This window comes from Corvus brachyrhynchos, unplaced genomic scaffold, assembly GCF_000691975.1.
Source record: "Corvus brachyrhynchos isolate BGI_N302 unplaced genomic scaffold, ASM69197v1 scaffold67, whole genome shotgun sequence".
NCBI lineage: Eukaryota > Metazoa > Chordata > Aves > Passeriformes > Corvidae > Corvus > Corvus brachyrhynchos.
Genome location: NW_008239114.1, coordinates 712,399 through 728,668, shown reverse-complemented (window position 1 = coordinate 728,668; position 16,270 = coordinate 712,399). Strand labels below are relative to the sequence as shown.

At 58.9% G+C, this 16,270-nt stretch overlaps 1 protein-coding gene across 5 annotated transcripts in view; it reads right to left on the bottom strand.

Moving 5' to 3' along the window:
• The window catches only part of LOC103619497 (receptor-type tyrosine-protein phosphatase V-like), a 42,709-nt gene that overhangs the window by 18,738 nt on the left and 7,701 nt on the right, over window positions 1-16,270 (bottom strand). For 4 of the 5 annotated variants that reach the window (XM_017739811.1, XM_017739813.1, XM_017739814.1 and 1 more), the window contains exons 1-16: window positions 16,176-16,264; window positions 14,902-14,956; window positions 12,281-12,547; window positions 10,607-10,876; window positions 9,830-10,096; window positions 7,872-8,144; window positions 6,892-7,152; window positions 6,130-6,402; window positions 5,466-5,735; window positions 4,635-4,904; window positions 4,217-4,489; window positions 3,732-4,004; window positions 3,065-3,334; window positions 2,412-2,684; window positions 1,346-1,618; window positions 549-821 (exon numbers count right to left, since the gene is read on the bottom strand). In XM_017739811.1, the coding sequence (XP_017595300.1) occupies window positions 549-821; window positions 1,346-1,618; window positions 2,412-2,684; window positions 3,065-3,334; window positions 3,732-4,004; window positions 4,217-4,489; window positions 4,635-4,904; window positions 5,466-5,735; window positions 6,130-6,402; window positions 6,892-7,152; window positions 7,872-8,144; window positions 9,830-10,096; window positions 10,607-10,876; window positions 12,281-12,547; window positions 14,902-14,956; window positions 16,176-16,241 (3,907 nt within the window). In that variant the 5' untranslated portion in view covers window positions 16,242-16,264. Of the gene's footprint in view, window positions 1-548; window positions 822-1,345; window positions 1,619-2,411; window positions 2,685-3,064; window positions 3,335-3,731; window positions 4,005-4,216; window positions 4,490-4,634; window positions 4,905-5,465; window positions 5,736-6,129; window positions 6,403-6,891; window positions 7,153-7,871; window positions 8,145-9,829; window positions 10,097-10,606; window positions 10,877-12,280; window positions 12,548-14,901; window positions 14,957-16,175; window positions 16,265-16,270 lie in introns of those variants that run through there. The other variant, XM_017739812.1, reaches the window with a different exon arrangement.

Below are 16,270 nucleotides of genomic sequence, written 5' to 3'. Positions count from 1 at the left end.
TGTGGGTGTCATCTACCAGAGCAGCACTACTGCCATGGGACCCTGTGCTCTTGTTCAGTCACCCGTGCCTGGAGGAGCCAGACTGTGCAAGCAGGGCGCCATGGGCTGGAGGCTGCCTCCTGAAACAGCACTCGTGGCTGCCAGGCCCTCCCACAGGCAGCAGCACCGCCCTGCCTGGCTCTGCCATCCACCAGGGCTTGCCCAGCCCTAGATCCCATTGCTACACTGGTACATCCCACCCCATCTCATCTCGTCCCACCCCATCTCATCCCACCTCATCTCACCCCATCCCTGGAAATATGCAAGGTCAGGTTTGACAGGGCTCTGAGCAACCGGATCTAGTTGAAGATGTCCCTGCTAGTAGCAGGGGGGTTGGACTAAATGGCCTTTAAAAGGTCCCTTCCAACCCAAACCATTCTCTGATCCTACAGCTCCCAGGCAGCAGTCCTGGCTGAGTCTCTGCCCCTTCCCACCACAGGTGCTGAGCCCACCCAGGTGGGAAGGCTGAGCCTCATGCAAGATGAAGAATCTCCGGCTCTGACACTTACTTGTCCAGTCACTGATGTTCCCTGCGGAGGCTGCATAGGGCCCTGCGATGGACAGCACTTCCAGCAGGTATTTGTGTCCTGGAGCCAGGCCAGAAAAGGTGAATTTGCTGGTGCCTTTCCCAACAGAGACATTGGCTGCCACAATACCTGACCCCGAATGATACAGGAGGAGCCTGTAACTGTCTTGTCCTTGGGGTTCGGCTCGCCAGGACGCGCTCAGTCTGTTGGGATACCCCTGGTTCGTCATGTACACATTACGGGGTGCCAAGGGGTCTGGAGAGACAGGATGGGAGACATGTCAGCAATGGGCCCGGGGACATTGCCTGGGTCTCTTGGCAGTGCCATCAGAAGGGAGGCACCACGTTGGACAGGGCACTTAGCCTCGACTGTGTGGAAGCACCCAACAGCCCAGAGGAAGCTTAAAGCTTCTGCAAACTTCTCTGTGCTTGTCTGAGCAGGGACAGCCCTGTCCCAGATGGAGCCAGACACCTGGGGAGGGGTGAGGAGGGAACATGCAGCCAGCCAAAGGACAGGGAAGGTGAACGCCCTGCCCTGTCTGCTGCTCCCTCCTCCATGGCTCTCCCCAGATGCATGGCTCTGGAGCTCCAGCTTCCCTCACCCAGGCTGGTGGAGCTGATGATGGGAGTGCTCCTGTCAGCACCTGCTCAGTGCCATGGCACTGACATGCCCCAGGCAGGGCTTGGCGTCTGCTGTGAAAGTCAGTGGGGCCATGCTCTTGGCCATGAGCTTTTGTGACTGCCCAGAAAGGCACACATCCCCTCAGAAAAGGTACTCACATGTCCAGTTGCTGACATTCCCTGCAGGTGCCCTGAAGGACCCAGCCACAGATGCCACCTCCAGCATGTATTTGCTTCCTGGGGCCAGTCCCGTGAAGGTGAAGTTGTGGGTGTCTCCCCCAAGCGAGGCTGTAGCTGCCACAGTGCCCAGTTGTGCGTGGTACAGGTTCAGTGTGTATCCATCTCTGCCCCCGGGCGTGTCTCCCCAGGCCACGCTCAGCTTGTTGGGGTGCCCTGTGCTCAGCAAGCGCACGGAGACGGGGGGCAGTGGGCCTGGGGAACCAGCACACCTCACGTTAGGGACCGGACACCGTGCAGAAGGAAACAGACACCCGACGGGTCACTGTGCAGCAGGACAGGTGCCCCCTGAGGGAGGATCCCCTCTGGCCCATGCCTCCTCATCCTCATTTTTCTCTCTTCCACTCCCATCTCACCTCACCTTTAATGATGCTCACCCCTACTGGTGCCTCAGATGCCAACCCCTGCTCATCCAGGTCACCCTCATTCCCACAGCCCAGTGGGAACGCTTCACCCTGCTGTGTGCACACGTGTGCTCCCACACCCTGCTGCCCAGACAGCACCGGCACAGCCTCTGTACTCTGACCAGCCCTACAATCTTAGCCCATCAAAGACCTGCTCTCCTGGGAGGACTGTGGAGTGGCTTATTGTACTCCACTGATTAATTTCATGAACCTTTATGGCAAGGTGGTTTCTACCTGTGGGAGGAGACTCAGTGAGTCTCCTGTACACAGGTACAGTACAGGTGCCCTGTACACCTCTGTGCTCCTGTACACAGGGAGATGGGTCAGCATGGGCAGGGAATGTCCCAGCACAGGCACATCTGGGCAGCCTTGTTTCATCAGCACATCCTTGTGCAAGCCTACAGCTGAACACCCCAGTGCCATGAGGGCCCCTGCACTAACTGCTGTGTGTCACACCTGTGCACGGCTGTGTGCACATCTCCAAAGCCACCAGGTCCCCTGTGAACCTCCCAACTCTCTTCAGGACAGCCCAGTGGTGTGATATCTCCCACCCCTCTACAGGGGACAGTGCCCCAGGTACTCACATGTCCAGCCGCTGATTTTGGGTGCTGCTGTCTGGTACTGTCCAGCTGTGGCAGTGGCTTCCAGGGAGTACTCATATCCTGGGGCCAGTCCCGTGAAGGTGAAGTTGTGGGTGTCTCTCCCAAGCGAGGCTGTAGCTGCCACAGTGCCCAGTTGTGCGTGGTACAGGGTCAGTGTGTATCCATCTCTGCCCCCGGCCGTGGCTCCCCAGGCCACGCTCAGCTGGTCAGGATGCCCCGTGCTGAGCCAGCGCAGGGCAGCTGGGGGCAGTGGGCCTGGGGAGGAAACACAGGTCACTGCCAGGAGCCACATCTGGCCTGAGCTCAAGCAGATGCCCCACGTCTGTGCCAAGCCCGTGCTGCAGGAGATGGGTCAGCTCCACCAGGTCCCACGGGCTGGCTGTGCCTCTGTGGCAGCTGCTTCCTCCCTGGCTGCTGTCTGAGACTGTGGATCACTGTGGATGGCTGCCAGGGGTGGGGTGTGGCACAGGATCAGGCACAGACTCCTCATGCTACGTCCAGCAGGGAGTAAGCACTGGGTGCTTGCACAGGTGGGAGAGGAAAGCAGGAAGGCTGCACCAGTGTGGTCTCTGACTAAACTGGGAAGGGGAGATCTGGAAAAGAACACCTGGCTGTAAGGAGAGCATCACACTCACGTGTGCAGTGGGTGAGGTTGGGGGTGCTGGCGTGGAAGGGCCCAGCTGTGGCCCTCACTGCCACGCTGTAGCGGGTGCCAGGGCTCAGGCTCCTCAGGATGTGACTCCTGGCATCGCCACCCAGCACCGTGTGCCCGACGGGAGCGCCGGAGGCTGCGTCACCAACATTCACTACGAAGCCTTCTGCCCCTCGTCCCACCACTGCCCAGGACACCACCAGCGCTGAGGCTGCAGGGCTGCTCAGGGTGAGGTTGACAGGGGCCAAGGGATCTGGAAAGCAACATGGAGACAGTCAGTTACCCCCCTGCTCAGTGCTGAGAGCTGCCTGCTGTGCCCAGGGGCCCTCCAGGCGGTGGGCAGGCTGGACCAGAGATCCTCTGGAGAGAAGCTGGGGCACAAAGAGCCAGGCAGGGCACATGACTTTGAGTGTATCGCCCCTGGGGTCTGCAGCTGGATGTGGCAGGGGAGATACCCAGAGCCTCTGGGGTGGATGGGGGGATTGGCTCTGCGTCAGGGATGGAGTGAGGGCAGTGAGCAGAGAGGTGAGACCATTGCATAGAAGCTGTGGGCACAGCTTGGGATGGGGAAGGTGGCAGAGGGTGCTCTGGAAGGCTCAGGTGGAGGCTCACACCAGAGCACTGCGCCCAACCCAACCAAGCAGACTCACATGTCCATTGGGTGACATTGATGGAAGAGGCTTCTAATGAGCCTTTCACAGCAGTGACCTGCACAGCAAACTTGCTGCCTGCCTCCAGGTGAGTCCAGGTGCAGTTCAGGGCATCTGCACTCAAGGTCTGGACCGGAATCCTGCTCTGGGTGCTGAGGCTATACAGAGTGATGCGGTAGTGGTCCCTCCTGCCTGGGGGCTTCTTCCAGGATGTGTAAAGCTCTGAGGAGCTGCCTGGGTTGGTAAGACTCAGGTTTGTTGGTGCAGCAGGAACTGTGAGGAAAAAAAGACACGAGTCAGAGACGAAAAAATCCACTTCTGAACATGCAGCCATCTTGGTACAAGGAGGCTGTGAGAGGCACGATGTGACTACAGGCCAGCTTCACCAGGAACCAGGCCAGGGTGCCCTCCTCCTCCCCTCCTCTCATTTCCTCTCCCAGGTGCCAACACTGATCCCACTACCCGTGGGTGTCACAGATGCTGACCTGTGCAGCAGGTGATGTTCTTGGGGAGGGAGCGGTAGGGTCCAGCCACTGCCCAGATCCCAACAAGGTAGCACGTTCCTGGTTCCAGCTGTGACACAGTGACATTGGTGCTGTCCTTCCCTGCTTCCAGGGACCTTGGCACTGCAGAAGAGCCCTCCTCAAGCACGCTGAGCAGGTATCCATCCCTGTGCCCAGGAGCAGGCTCCCAGTGCACAGCCAGAGCCCAGGCTGTGCTGACAGGACTGGCAGACAGGGAACGAGGAGGCAGTGGGACTGTGGGAGAGAAACAATGTCACTGGGGACAAACCTGGGGTGCTCAGGACAGACTTTAGTTTGGGAGTGAAGCTGGGAGCTGGAAAACTGTGAGCATCCAGACAATGTGTAAAGGCTGGTGGGAGCAGGGGAGCTGTGTTTCTACCAGTGTAGCCGATGGCAGTCTGAGAGGAGATGCGGTGAGGCCCAGCCTGGGAAATGATCTCCACGCGGTACCGGGACCCTGGCACCAGCCCCTCCAGGTCGAGCTGGGTGACTCCACGGGGGACAGACACATTCCTGATGATGGACAGGGACTCGGCCACTGAGAGCTGTACCAAGTGATCTCTGCCACCTCCGGATTCCACCCAGCTCACGTGCAGCTCCTGGGGTTTCCGGCCAGGCTGCACACTCACGTTAGCCAGGGACAGTGGATCTGGAGGAAAGCAGAGCATGGACACCCATGAGGTGGTGGAGGAGCCACCTGGAGAAGCCAGGGTACAGCCTGCACCTCTGCCCAGGGCTCAAAGAGAAGTGGTGGCACCTGACCACCAGATCTCCTGCTCTACTGGGGGACATGCAATCTGCCTGTGCATGTCCCCAGGGTGCTGCTGGCAGGCAGGTGCCGAGACCACTGAGCTCCCTGTGGGCTGCCCTGCTCCATGGACAGGAAGCAGACAGCCTATACAGGTCTCTGTGCTTCCTCTCTCACATCCCCCTCCCACTAATCCCTGGCTGGCCTTGAGATCACCAGTGGTCTAGGCAGAAGGTTCAGCTTGACTGGGGAAAACCTAAGCTGGGGAAAAGGGTCTTTTGGGGCCCAGCAGCTAGCACACAGTACCTAACCTATGACATGTGCTCTGTCTTCCAGGACAGGGAGCATGCAGGTCTCACCAGAGCCCTCCCTCCACCCAGACAAGTTTGTGTCACTGCTAGTCTTGCCGGCAGTGCCAGGATGTCCCATCCCCGCAAGAGACTGCGAATACTTCTGACTCACATGTCCACTCAGTGGCAAAGTGTGACGAGGATCTGTATGGGCCAGCAAGGACAGTCACCTTCAGGAAGTACTGAGTGCCAGGGGACAGCCCCAGGAATGTGAAGTTGTGGGTGTTTGGCCCCACTGAGATGTTCCTCTGTGCTGCATGGCTCTTGCTGTAGAGCTGGAGGTGGAACTGGTCCACGTCACCAGCAGCCTTGTCCCAGAAGGCCGAGAGCCCCATCGGGCGCCGGGTGTTGGTCAGGGTCACGCCGGCTGGAGCCAGGGGGTCTGAGAGAGAAGAGACACCTGGCCAGTGAGAGCTGGCTGTGGTGTGGGGGCTGCACACCCTTGTCCTGGGCACCCTCCACTGCCTGTGCCTGCTGGGGTTGGGTCAGGAGTCAGCCCTAGCACACCAAATCCAGAGCAGCAGACATGGGAGTGGGTCCCCACCTTCCCCTGGGTGCTGCTTGGAAATGTTTTCTGTTTGGTGATGGGTCCCTCCTGCACTGCAGGTCCTTTTACTTCCAACATGGCTGAATGTGGCTCCAGTTGACCTCCCATTCTGTCTATGCACCCCTGTCCCTGGTTCCCCATCTCCCCACACCACCTGTGAGCATTCTGCTCTGGTGGGCAGGTGGTGGTTGTGACCTGCAGTAGGGTGAGGTAGGACTGTCGCACTCACACGTCCAGTCGGTGGCCGATCGCACCGGGGATCTGTAGGGTCCAGCCACAGCAGCCATCTCCAGTGTGTACTGTCGCCCAGGGACCAGGTTCTCCAAGGTGACATTCGTCCAGTCATTCCCCACAGTCACATTCCTGACCTGCACCTGGGACTTGGTTTCCCAGAGGGTCCCTGTGTAGCCAGTGCTGCCAGAGGAAACTGCTCTCCAGGAGGCTTGCAGAGAGGTGCTGTGGCCCCCATTGCTGAGGGTCAGCTGCTCTGGGGGCAAAGGGTCTAGAAAAGAAAAGGTCTACAATCACCTGGCAGAAGTGCAACTCCAGATGTGCTGGGGCAGGAGCTCCTTCCCTGGGAGAACCTGCATGCAGGTGCTTTGACCACTGTCACTCCTGCTGACACCCACACACCAGTCTGGCAGGGACTGGGCCAGCACACTTCAAACTGGCACAGAGAAAAAATTGTTCTGGTTCTGGGGCAGGTGGTGGGTGGTGGAGGGGGTGGCTCAAGGCAGTGGCAGCCTGAGTAGCGCCATAGGAGGGTGGGCTGAGGAGAAAGGCACTGGGCTCAGTTGCCCCTTGTGCCTGGTGATTGGCAAACAGAGCAGGGACAGACACATCCAGCAGCACCTCTGCCTCCTCCTGAGCCTTTTGCCCAGTTATTGGATGAAGCTGTAGAAGACGTGTGCTGTCAGTGCCCTGAGGTGTGACATCAGGGGGAAGGGAACCCAGTGGGGATCCAGTGGGAACCCAGGGCTGTGGTACTCACATGTCCAGCTGGAGATGCACCGGGGTGAGGATGTGTAGGGACCAGCCACAGTGCTGACCTCAAAGGTGTAGAGGGTCCCAGGGTGGAGGCCCTCGTAGGTGAAGCTCGTGACACCCCTGAGCAAGGAGCTGTTCTTCACGGGGTGCTCTGCGAGGCTGAGGGCCAGCAGATAGCCCTCCCCCATCACCTCCTCCCAGCTGGCCAGCAAGCTGTGGGGGCTACCCTGGCTGGACAGGCTCACGCCAGATGGAGCTTGTGGTTCTGCAAGGGAAAAGGACAGCACAACACAGGGCAGTGCATCAGGCAGGAAGATTGCTTTCACGAGGTATTTTCTGCTTTTCAGATTGCTCTAGGTGACCCTAGAGCAGAGGGGTTGGACTAGATGATCTCCAGAGGTCCCTTCCAACCCTAACAGTTCTGTGATTCTGTGACACTGCAGTTGTCTCCATCCCACACAGGGGCAGCCGGGGCTGCAGAGAGAGCTCTTAGTGGCCCCAGCACCACAGGCTGGGTGGGTGCCTCCCCACACTGTGTACAGCTTCCATCGTCCCTTCCCGGAGTGGCAGCTCTGGGACAGCACCAACTGTGGCTCCACAAGTCACCCAGGAGAGACTGGGCATGGGGAGATGCTGATCTGAGGGGGCTGAGGGTGCTTCCCTGCCCACCCACCCAGCTGTGGTGAGGGGAAGGGGAGAAGCTGCCTGGAACCTGCCGAACACTGAGTCCAGAAGGCACGAAGCAGGATCTGTTCTTGATTTGTGCCTGATGCTGGCACAAACCCTCCCAGGACCTCTGAGCCCACCCTCACCAGGAACCGTGGGGAGGCAGATTTTGCTGCTCCAATCCACAACCTGCTCTTGAGACCGGGTGTCACATGTGCCCTGTCCTTGCGCCTGCCTCCCCCTCAGCCCCCTGCAGGCAGCAGCCCCTTCGTCGGGCAGCAGGAACAGCCCAAGGGCCACACATGGGCTTATGCTCACCTGTCCAGGCTACTGTGCTGTGCGCTGATGCCCTGTACGGCCCTGCCACCGCCACCACCTGGACAGAGTACTGCTGGCCAGGGCTCAGCCCGTGGAAGGTGACATGATCGTTGTCCCCACCAACAGAGATGTTCCTTGTTGGAATGCTGTCCTCTCCTTCTCGCAGCGTCACCAGGTAGAAGTCCCTCTGTCCCCCTGGGATACTCCAGCGAGCCTGCAAGGAGTTCTGCTCCTCTGCACTGCTCAGGGTCACATTGCCAGGGCTCAGGGGGTCTGGAAGGGAATAGGATTGTGTGAGTCAGGATTATGGGGTACCCTGTATCCCATATTCTCCTGGGCCTCATTCCCAGCAGGGTTACGTCCAGCCTCAGACATCCTTTTGGAGCGTGCCATCTCCACTCCCCAGCACAAGCATTCCTGGACTAACAAGAGTCCAGACAAAGCTGGCAGCCTTGCTGAGAAATTCCTGAGAGTCTCCCTCCACTCCACTCACATCCCACCATGAGCTTGCTGATATTCCCAGGAACTGGCCTGGACCAAACTCCTGGCCAGACGCCCCTGGCTTGTGCGTCTGGCACGGGGGAATTTTGTTCAGTGGAGCAGGTCAGAGCTGCAGACAGCAACAGCAGGAAACAGCCTCACTCCAGAGCAGAAACAAACCAGCTGGAGCTCTGGAGGCCTTCCAAAATCCCATCTGCACAGTCAGCAGGGAGCAGGCTCCAGCTTCCTGGGCTGGCAGGTGGAGCAGGAAGAGTTGGAGACTTGACACCTGGTGGCACCAGGTCCTCCCAGCATGCACCTGACCAGTGTCTGGCCAGTGCCAGGACAAGTCACTGGCCACAGCAGCTCTGAGTCTGCAGCTTGGCACCGCCATCATTTGAGGGCCAACGCTACCTTGGTGTTCAGTGTGAACCTACTCTGCCCTCTCTATTTCCCTCCTGGTTTTTCTGGAAACATCTGGGAGAGCAAGTTCAGGACTGGAACTTTTTACTGTGCTGTGGACATGGTGTCACTAGCGAAGTCCCCCTCTTCCAGGGTCCTCATCAGTCTGAGGCCGGAGCAGAGAGTGGGCTGGGGGAATGGTGCAATAGTCCCCACACTGTTTTGACCTGCCAGAGGCTCCTGGATTCCTTGGCTGTATTTGCACAGCACCCATCATGTTGGGAACATCCACCAGGATGAGTTTATTAGGTGCTACCACAACACGTCCTTGACAGCAATCAAAGAGCACCAAAAATCCATTTCATAGAATCATAGAATTGTGGAATAGTTTGGATTGGAAAGGATCTTAAAGCTCATTCATTCCAGCCCCTGCCCTGGGCAGGGACACCTTCCACTATCCCAGGTTGCTCCAAGCCCTGTCCAACCCAGGCTTGGACACTGCCAGGGATGGGGCAGCCACAGCTGCTCTGGGCACCCTGTGCCAGGGCTTCATCACCCTCACAGGAAAGAATTTCTTCCTAAAATCTAATCTAAATCTCTCACATTTTAGTTTAAAACCCTTCACCTCTTGTCCTATCACTGTCTGCCCATGTGAAAAGTCTTTCTTGCTTTTCTATAAGCCCCTCCAGAGGCCTCCAGTTCAAACCAGCTCAACTGCTGCCCCCCTGCCCCATTTTTTCTGCTGCTCTTGTACAGCCCTGAGGCACATGAGGGCCAAGCCCCAGCAGCACTGAACACCAGTGGGATCTGCTGCCCTTCCATCCTTCTCCTTGGGGAGAGACCACAGGCTGCTCCCACTGCATCCCAGGGGGAAGCAGGCCAGCACAGGGAATCCACCTGCTGAAGGGATTCACTGGCCCCACTACAGCAGTACCCCAGAGCTGGGTCCTGGAGCAGCTTTCAGCCAGGTCCAAGGAAGATCACCCTGTGCACCCGAGACTCTGGCAGGAGGCCTTTGGATTCAGAGGCTGGACCAGAGGCAGGGAGAAAGCTGGGGTCACCAAGTTCATACTCACATGTCCAGGCAGTGGCATTGGGTCCCACTGCGGTGTGGGACCCAGCCATGGCGCTGAGCCCCAGCCAGTACTGAGTGCCGGGGTGGAGATGCTGGAAGGTGTAGCTGGTGAGGCCCCTCCTGGCCGACAGGGTTGTGCTGACCTTTTGGGTGAGGAGGTTGCGGAGCTCGAGGTGAAGCCAGGCAGCCCCTGCAGCACCTGCCCAGGAGGCGACAAGGCTGGTGCTGGAACCCGGGCTGAGCCTCAGCTGGGTGGGGATGGAGGGAGCTGAGGGGAAGAGCAGGACACAATGAGGCTCAGCACTGGGGCCGGTGGTCCCTGGACCCTCCTCTCTCCCCAGGGGCCTCTGTGCCCACAGTTGCTCTCTATGGCGTGGGGGCTGAAGGTCTGGTAGGGGACTACCCTCCCGTGCCCCCTCCCATGCAGGTTGGGGGGCCCTTGGGGTCCCTCCATACTGTCATGTTCTTTCAGGCTGCAGGGCAGAGGGGTGGCAGACTGGGTAATGCAGCACTCCTGCAGCTCTCAGCAGCCAAGAGATCCAGGACCCCCAGACTGCGTCCCTCCCTTGGGAACACACAAACCCAAGCTGTGGGTGCTGCAAGGCAGGCCCAAGTTTTCCCCTGAAACACTCCAGCTGCTCCCCACCATACACAAGCTCCCCATCCAAAGCCTGGAGACCTCCTCTCCTCACCAGCCCAGCACATGTGCTGCATCCTTCCTGCCAAACCCCTTCTACCACCCCTTCCTCCTTGGGCAGGCACACCCATCCTTCCCTACCTGTCCACTGGTGGATACTGGTGCTGGCCTGCCTGTTCCCAGCCAGCGTGCTGACCTTCAAGGCATACTCGCTGCCAGCCAGCAGCCCGTCGAAGAGGAAGGTGGAGGTGCTGGGCAGGAGGGACACGTTCCTCACCAGGGTCTGGGAGTCGCTGTGCCACAGGGCCAGGCGGTACCCGTCACGCTGGCCGTGCCCATGTGCCCAGGCTGCTCGCAGCGAGGCAGAGCTCCCGCCGCTGCTCAGGCTCAGGTTGCGGACAGCTGACGGACCTGCATCGGACATGGCACAGGCACTGCTGGCTGCCTGCCTGGCAGTGCCTGACCTGGCAGGCTGCTCACAGGCTGGTGGAACTTGCCTTTGCCTGGTGAGGTGCTGCCAGCCAGCTTCACAGGACCCAGTCACAGAATCACAGGATGGTTTGGGTTAGAAGGGAACTTAAAGCTCATCTAGTTCCACCTCCCACCATGGGCAGGGACAACTTCCATCAGACCAAGCTGCTCCAAGCCCCGGCCAACCTGGCCTTGGACACTTCCAGGGATGGGGCAGCCACAGCTTCTCTGGACAACCTGTGCCAGGGCTTCATCACCCTCACAGGGAAGAATTTCTTCCTAAGATCTGATGTAAACTTCTCTTCTGCCAGTTTAAAACTCTTCCCTCTTGTCCTGCCACCATCTGCCCACATAAAAAGTCCCTTTCTCTATTTTCAAATCCCCTTTAGGTACTAAAAGGCACTTCAAGGTCACCCTGGAGCCTTCTTTTCTCCAGGCTGAACAACCCCATCTCTCTCAGCCTGTCTCCAGAGCAGAGAGGCTCCAGCAAGGATCCCCGAAGCACAGCCCCATCACCTCCCTCACTGCTCACCAGCCTCCCATGGGCTGTGTGGGCTGCACCATCCCCTTGGATCAGTGTCAGCAGTTACTCTGAACTGAGCAGGGAGGCTTGGTCAGGGCCAACATATAAAGGTGAAGCAATCATCACCTGGAAGCTTACCTGCTGCCAGGTCCTCTGTTCCTGCTAGCCCTGTGGGTCCTGCCACCTGCCTTTCTATGAGAACCAGCTTCTGCTTCCGCCACTGCTGCCTGACACCAGCCCTTGCACTGTCCAATCTCCTCCCTCCAGCTCTACTCTCCTTTGCTAGGTTTCCCACCTTCACCTGCACTGATTTACTCAATGATCTTCTGGAGAGGTGCAGGCAAGGGCTGCCATCCCCACCTGAGTCGTAGAGCCACCAGCCCTGTCCCCTTCCCCAGCCCTTGGCACAGAGCAAGGCCTGGGGGTGAGCAGTGATTGACAGAGACGTGCCAAAAGTGTGGAGCAGATGCTCCTTCCTTGTAGCTATTTCTAGACCTCCAGGCATGACATTTTCCACCCCTCAGCTCTCTGCAAGCCACATCACGGGCTGGTCCATCATTAGCTCCGTTATTGTAGGAGAAGATACAGCATGAACCCAGCCCATATAAAGTGCAGGGGCAGGACCCTTCCTCCACAAGGAAGAGGGAATGACCCCTGGGACTCTGGGGACCAAGGAAGGACCCTGGTTCTTGTGAAAGTGAGGAAAAGCCCAACGACCCCACAAACTAGTAGGACTCCAAACAGCACAACGATGCAAACAGCACAACACCCTCCAAAGCAGCACAACGATCACTGGTAGGAGCACTGAGATGAGCCCTTACTTGTCTGTGCTGTGATGGTCTGGCTGGTGGTGCCCATGCAGGCCAGCACGGCTGTCACCTCGATCTCGTAGCGTGTGCCAGGGGTCAGCTCATGGAACCAGAAGCTGGTGGCGTTGGGTCCAGCAGACCCATTCTGCAGCAGCGTGCCTGACTCCAGGGACGAGAGGGCAAGCAAGTACCCCTTGGCACCTCCCTCTGGCTCATCCCAGGACAGAAGGAGGGAGTCTGACCGGTCGTGGTCACTCACACTGACATTCAGGAGGGTGCCTGCAGAGGCAAATCCGAAACCCTCAGCAGGGAGTGGTGGTGCTGGGTGCCAGCCTGCAGGGCCAGCTCCCAGCCACCCACCCTTGCTGGGTACACCAGGCAGTGGCCACCACCCCGACCCCGAGGGCTCTGAACAGCCTTTGGCAAACACAAGAATGTTCAGAAACCTTCATGGACTCAGGTCAAAGGAAGCTGTCAAGGGAAGCTGTCAAAGAGATGCTCCTAAGCATGGAGCATCTGCTCCACTGGAGAAAGACCAGAAGGCTTCAGGTCATCATGTGCTTTGTCCAGAGAGTCCTTGTTTAAGGCAGAGAAGTTCCCTGGCTGGGTATAATCCATTGCTCACCACCTGTGTTGGCTTGAGCCCCCCAAAAAGATGTTGAAGGCTCTGGGTCCACCATGGAGAAGCAAGACAGTGGCCAGCTGGGGGGCAGGATGGATATGGCAGGGGGGCCATTCTGCTCCCTGCAATAATCTCTGCCTCTGTGTGGGCTCTGACAGAGAAGGGGGCAAAGGCTGCTTTGGGGGGACCCAGACAATGAGTTGCCTCCGTCCTGCCCAGTTCAGAGGTGACATGGGAAGAGTGGGACACTGCACACATGGAGGAAATGTGGGACCAGACTGGCCCCAGCCCGTGCTGAGGTGTGTCCCTGCCTTGCTTGTGCTGCAGCAGCCAGGTCAGTGCACTGGGGCTGTGGGGCCAGTGCTGTGGCATCCCAATGGAGAGTGTCTGGGGACAGGGAAGTGGCAAACTGGGCTTGGCCTAATTGGTGGGTCAGTGGCCGAAACTGCTATTGAATTCCTGCCCTTAAAGCCGCTCAGGAACCACCTACACAACAGGAGCCAGGCAGAGCCTGTCTGTCAGGGCCAAGCTGGCAGAGTGACCAGGGCAGGGTCCATCTCTGCCTCCCAATGCCTCCAGCAGATTGTTACACACCCCCATCCTCAGCCTTGCTGTCAGTCATGGAATCATTTAGGTTGGAAAAGCCCTTTAAGATCATTGAGTCCAACTGTTCCCCCAGCACTGCCAAGTCCAGCACTAACCCGAGTCCCCAAGTGCCACATCCATGAGCTCTCTGTGGCTCTCAGCCTTTGGAAAATGCCAAGAGAGCTCTAGTGCTAATAAGACATTTGTGTAATAATTAGCACTTAAAATTTATGGTGTACAACACGTTATGACAGGCTTACATAGGGTCTGGCAGGGAGACAGCATGAACCAAGCACAATGACTGCCCCAGAGGTCTGCCCAGGGGCACCCTTTCCACAGCCAGGGAGGAGCAGTGGGGTGAGCCTGGGGCAGGGACACCTTTGGCACGGATCAGGAGCTGTGTGTGTCTTTCCCAGAGCTGAACACTTCCAGAACCACATGCAACTTCTGTTCCATGCAATGCTGTGGTTTGGAGCCTGCTGGTGAGGGCAGAGGGACCAGAGGACATCAGATGGGACACAAATAGGGGCATGTAGTGTCCCTGGGAAAGGCCTTCTCAGTGCCATCCCTGAGAAATTCAAGTTCATGTTTAGGATCAGACTGCTTAGGAAGGGTTGGCTGAATGTAGCTGGGTGCCCATGAGTGAGGTGTCTGTACCTGGGCCAGCTGCCCTGGACTACCCTCGCTGTCAGCAGACACCCAGAGCACCAGGCACAGCTGAGCTCCTCCTGAAGGCAACCCACAGGTCTGTGTCCTGCCTGGAGTTCAAGCAGGGATGGTTTGTTACTGCAGGCTCTTTCTTATCTCCTGAAGGTATGAGTTCTCAACCTAGGCTTCTCTGCTTGAGTTTCCAGCAGCTTCACTGCCTGCCTCCCTCTGTCACCTTCCTCACATCTGCAGCACAAATGTACCTGAACTGGGCCAGAGGCCCGTGACCCCAGCACTGCTCTCATGTTCCCACTAACCCCATCGCAGACAGCCACATCCAGGTACACCCCATGCCCTGACAGGTGCCTGTGGATCATCCAGGTGATTTCTCACTGGCATAGGCTGATGCCATGTGGGCACTGTGCTGACTCCCGGCCCACAGCAGCTGTGGGGCTGCCTTACAGACTCTGATCTTACCCAGGCAACCCCAAGGCTCTGAGCAGGGCACCTATGGCTGTGCTGCTGCTGAGCCCACCTGGTGTTCTGTGGAAGCAGGGAGCTTTGGAGCCTTGTCCATCTCTCACAGTGCCCCCATACAGATGGGACTGACTCTCCCCCTTCCCTGGGCATGATCTGTAGCTCGTAGTTAGCCTAAAGCAGAGTATTTACAAAGCTACTCAACTCCAAGAGTGGTCCAGCACATCTGCTCATCTCACCACTCCAGGTACCGAGACCATCCCACCCCTCTCAGCCTGGGAACCTCGTTCCTGTGTCTTACCTCTTTCACCTCGTGCATCCAGCCCTGCCTGTGCTGTGTGGTTGCATCCATCACCCTGGGGGATTGAAGGTGTCAAGTGAGAGAGGGGCAGGATGGGGGGGGGGAGGCTGAGCTGAGACCAACAGCTGGGAGAGGTGCCCGTGCCAGGCCAGGGGTCAGGCTGACCAGGCATGGGTCCCACCCTGACATGGCATCTGTGGGCTGTGACCCCTTTTCCTAGGAGAGCCTGGGTCACTTCTCACACCTCTCTTAGCCACGGCAGGGAGACAGACTTGGCAGATGCAGCTTGTGGGCTGCCCTGGCCTTTTGCACAGGTCCTGGGGCTGCAGACCAACACGGGGCCATGCCCACAGGGGAAGAGGCCACCAAACCAGCCAGAGCACAGGAGAAGATCTGGAGAGGGAGGGAAGGAGCGAGCTCTGGACAGGGCCTGGCAATCTCATTCCCTCTACACCTCCTTCCCCACCACGGGGAGAGCATGGACGGACCACAGACTCCAGTTCAGCTGCCACCCCCCACGGGCAGAACAGAGCCCACGGGGCCATGCCCACAGGGGAAGAGGCCACCAAACCAGCCAGAGCACAGGAGAAGATCTGGAGAGGGAGGGAAGGAGCGAGCTCTGGACAGGGCCTGGCAATCTCATTCCCTCTACACCTCCTTCCCCACCACGGGGAGAGCATGGACGGACCACAGACTCCAGTTCAGCTGCCACCCCCCACGGGCAGAACAGAGCCCCCGGAGCCCCCAGCCCCATGCCCGGCAGCGGGGACACCCGTTCTCTCACAGCCTGCTCCCAGCAGGGTGTGCCCGGCTTTGGACTGGCGTCAGTTCCCCCCACGTTAAAGGAAATGTCTCCTGCCCACTCCCTGTCCTGCAACAAGCCACAGCAGAACTAGCATGTTCCTGGCGTTCTTTCCCCTCGGCTCTGCGGGCGGACTCATTCCGACTCCTCACCGATCGCGGGGCTTTTGGGAGAGGAGAGCGAAGCGGAGGGGGACCCTTGGGAACAGCAGCCGGGCCACTGCCGGGCGAGGAGCGGCGCAGCCACGGCAGCAGGGACACGCTGCGGTCCCGGGAGCTGGGGCGAGGGGCAGCGGGGACAGCGGGGGCAGCGGCTCTCGGAATAGAGAACGCCGCTGATGGGGCGCAGCTGCACGGCCAGAGAGAGGCACCCGCCGTCCCGCGTCCTTCCCCGGCGGGGCAGCCCCTCGCGGCAGCGAGCTGCGGCCAAGAGCTGCGGAGCCAAAGAGGGGGCTGGGGAGTCAGGCGCTTACCTCTGCCAGGGTCCCTGGGAGCCGCGGTACCCACAGCACCAGCAGCGGGAGCAGCAGTGACCTCATGGGGGACCTGGTGGCTGCAGATCAGAGGG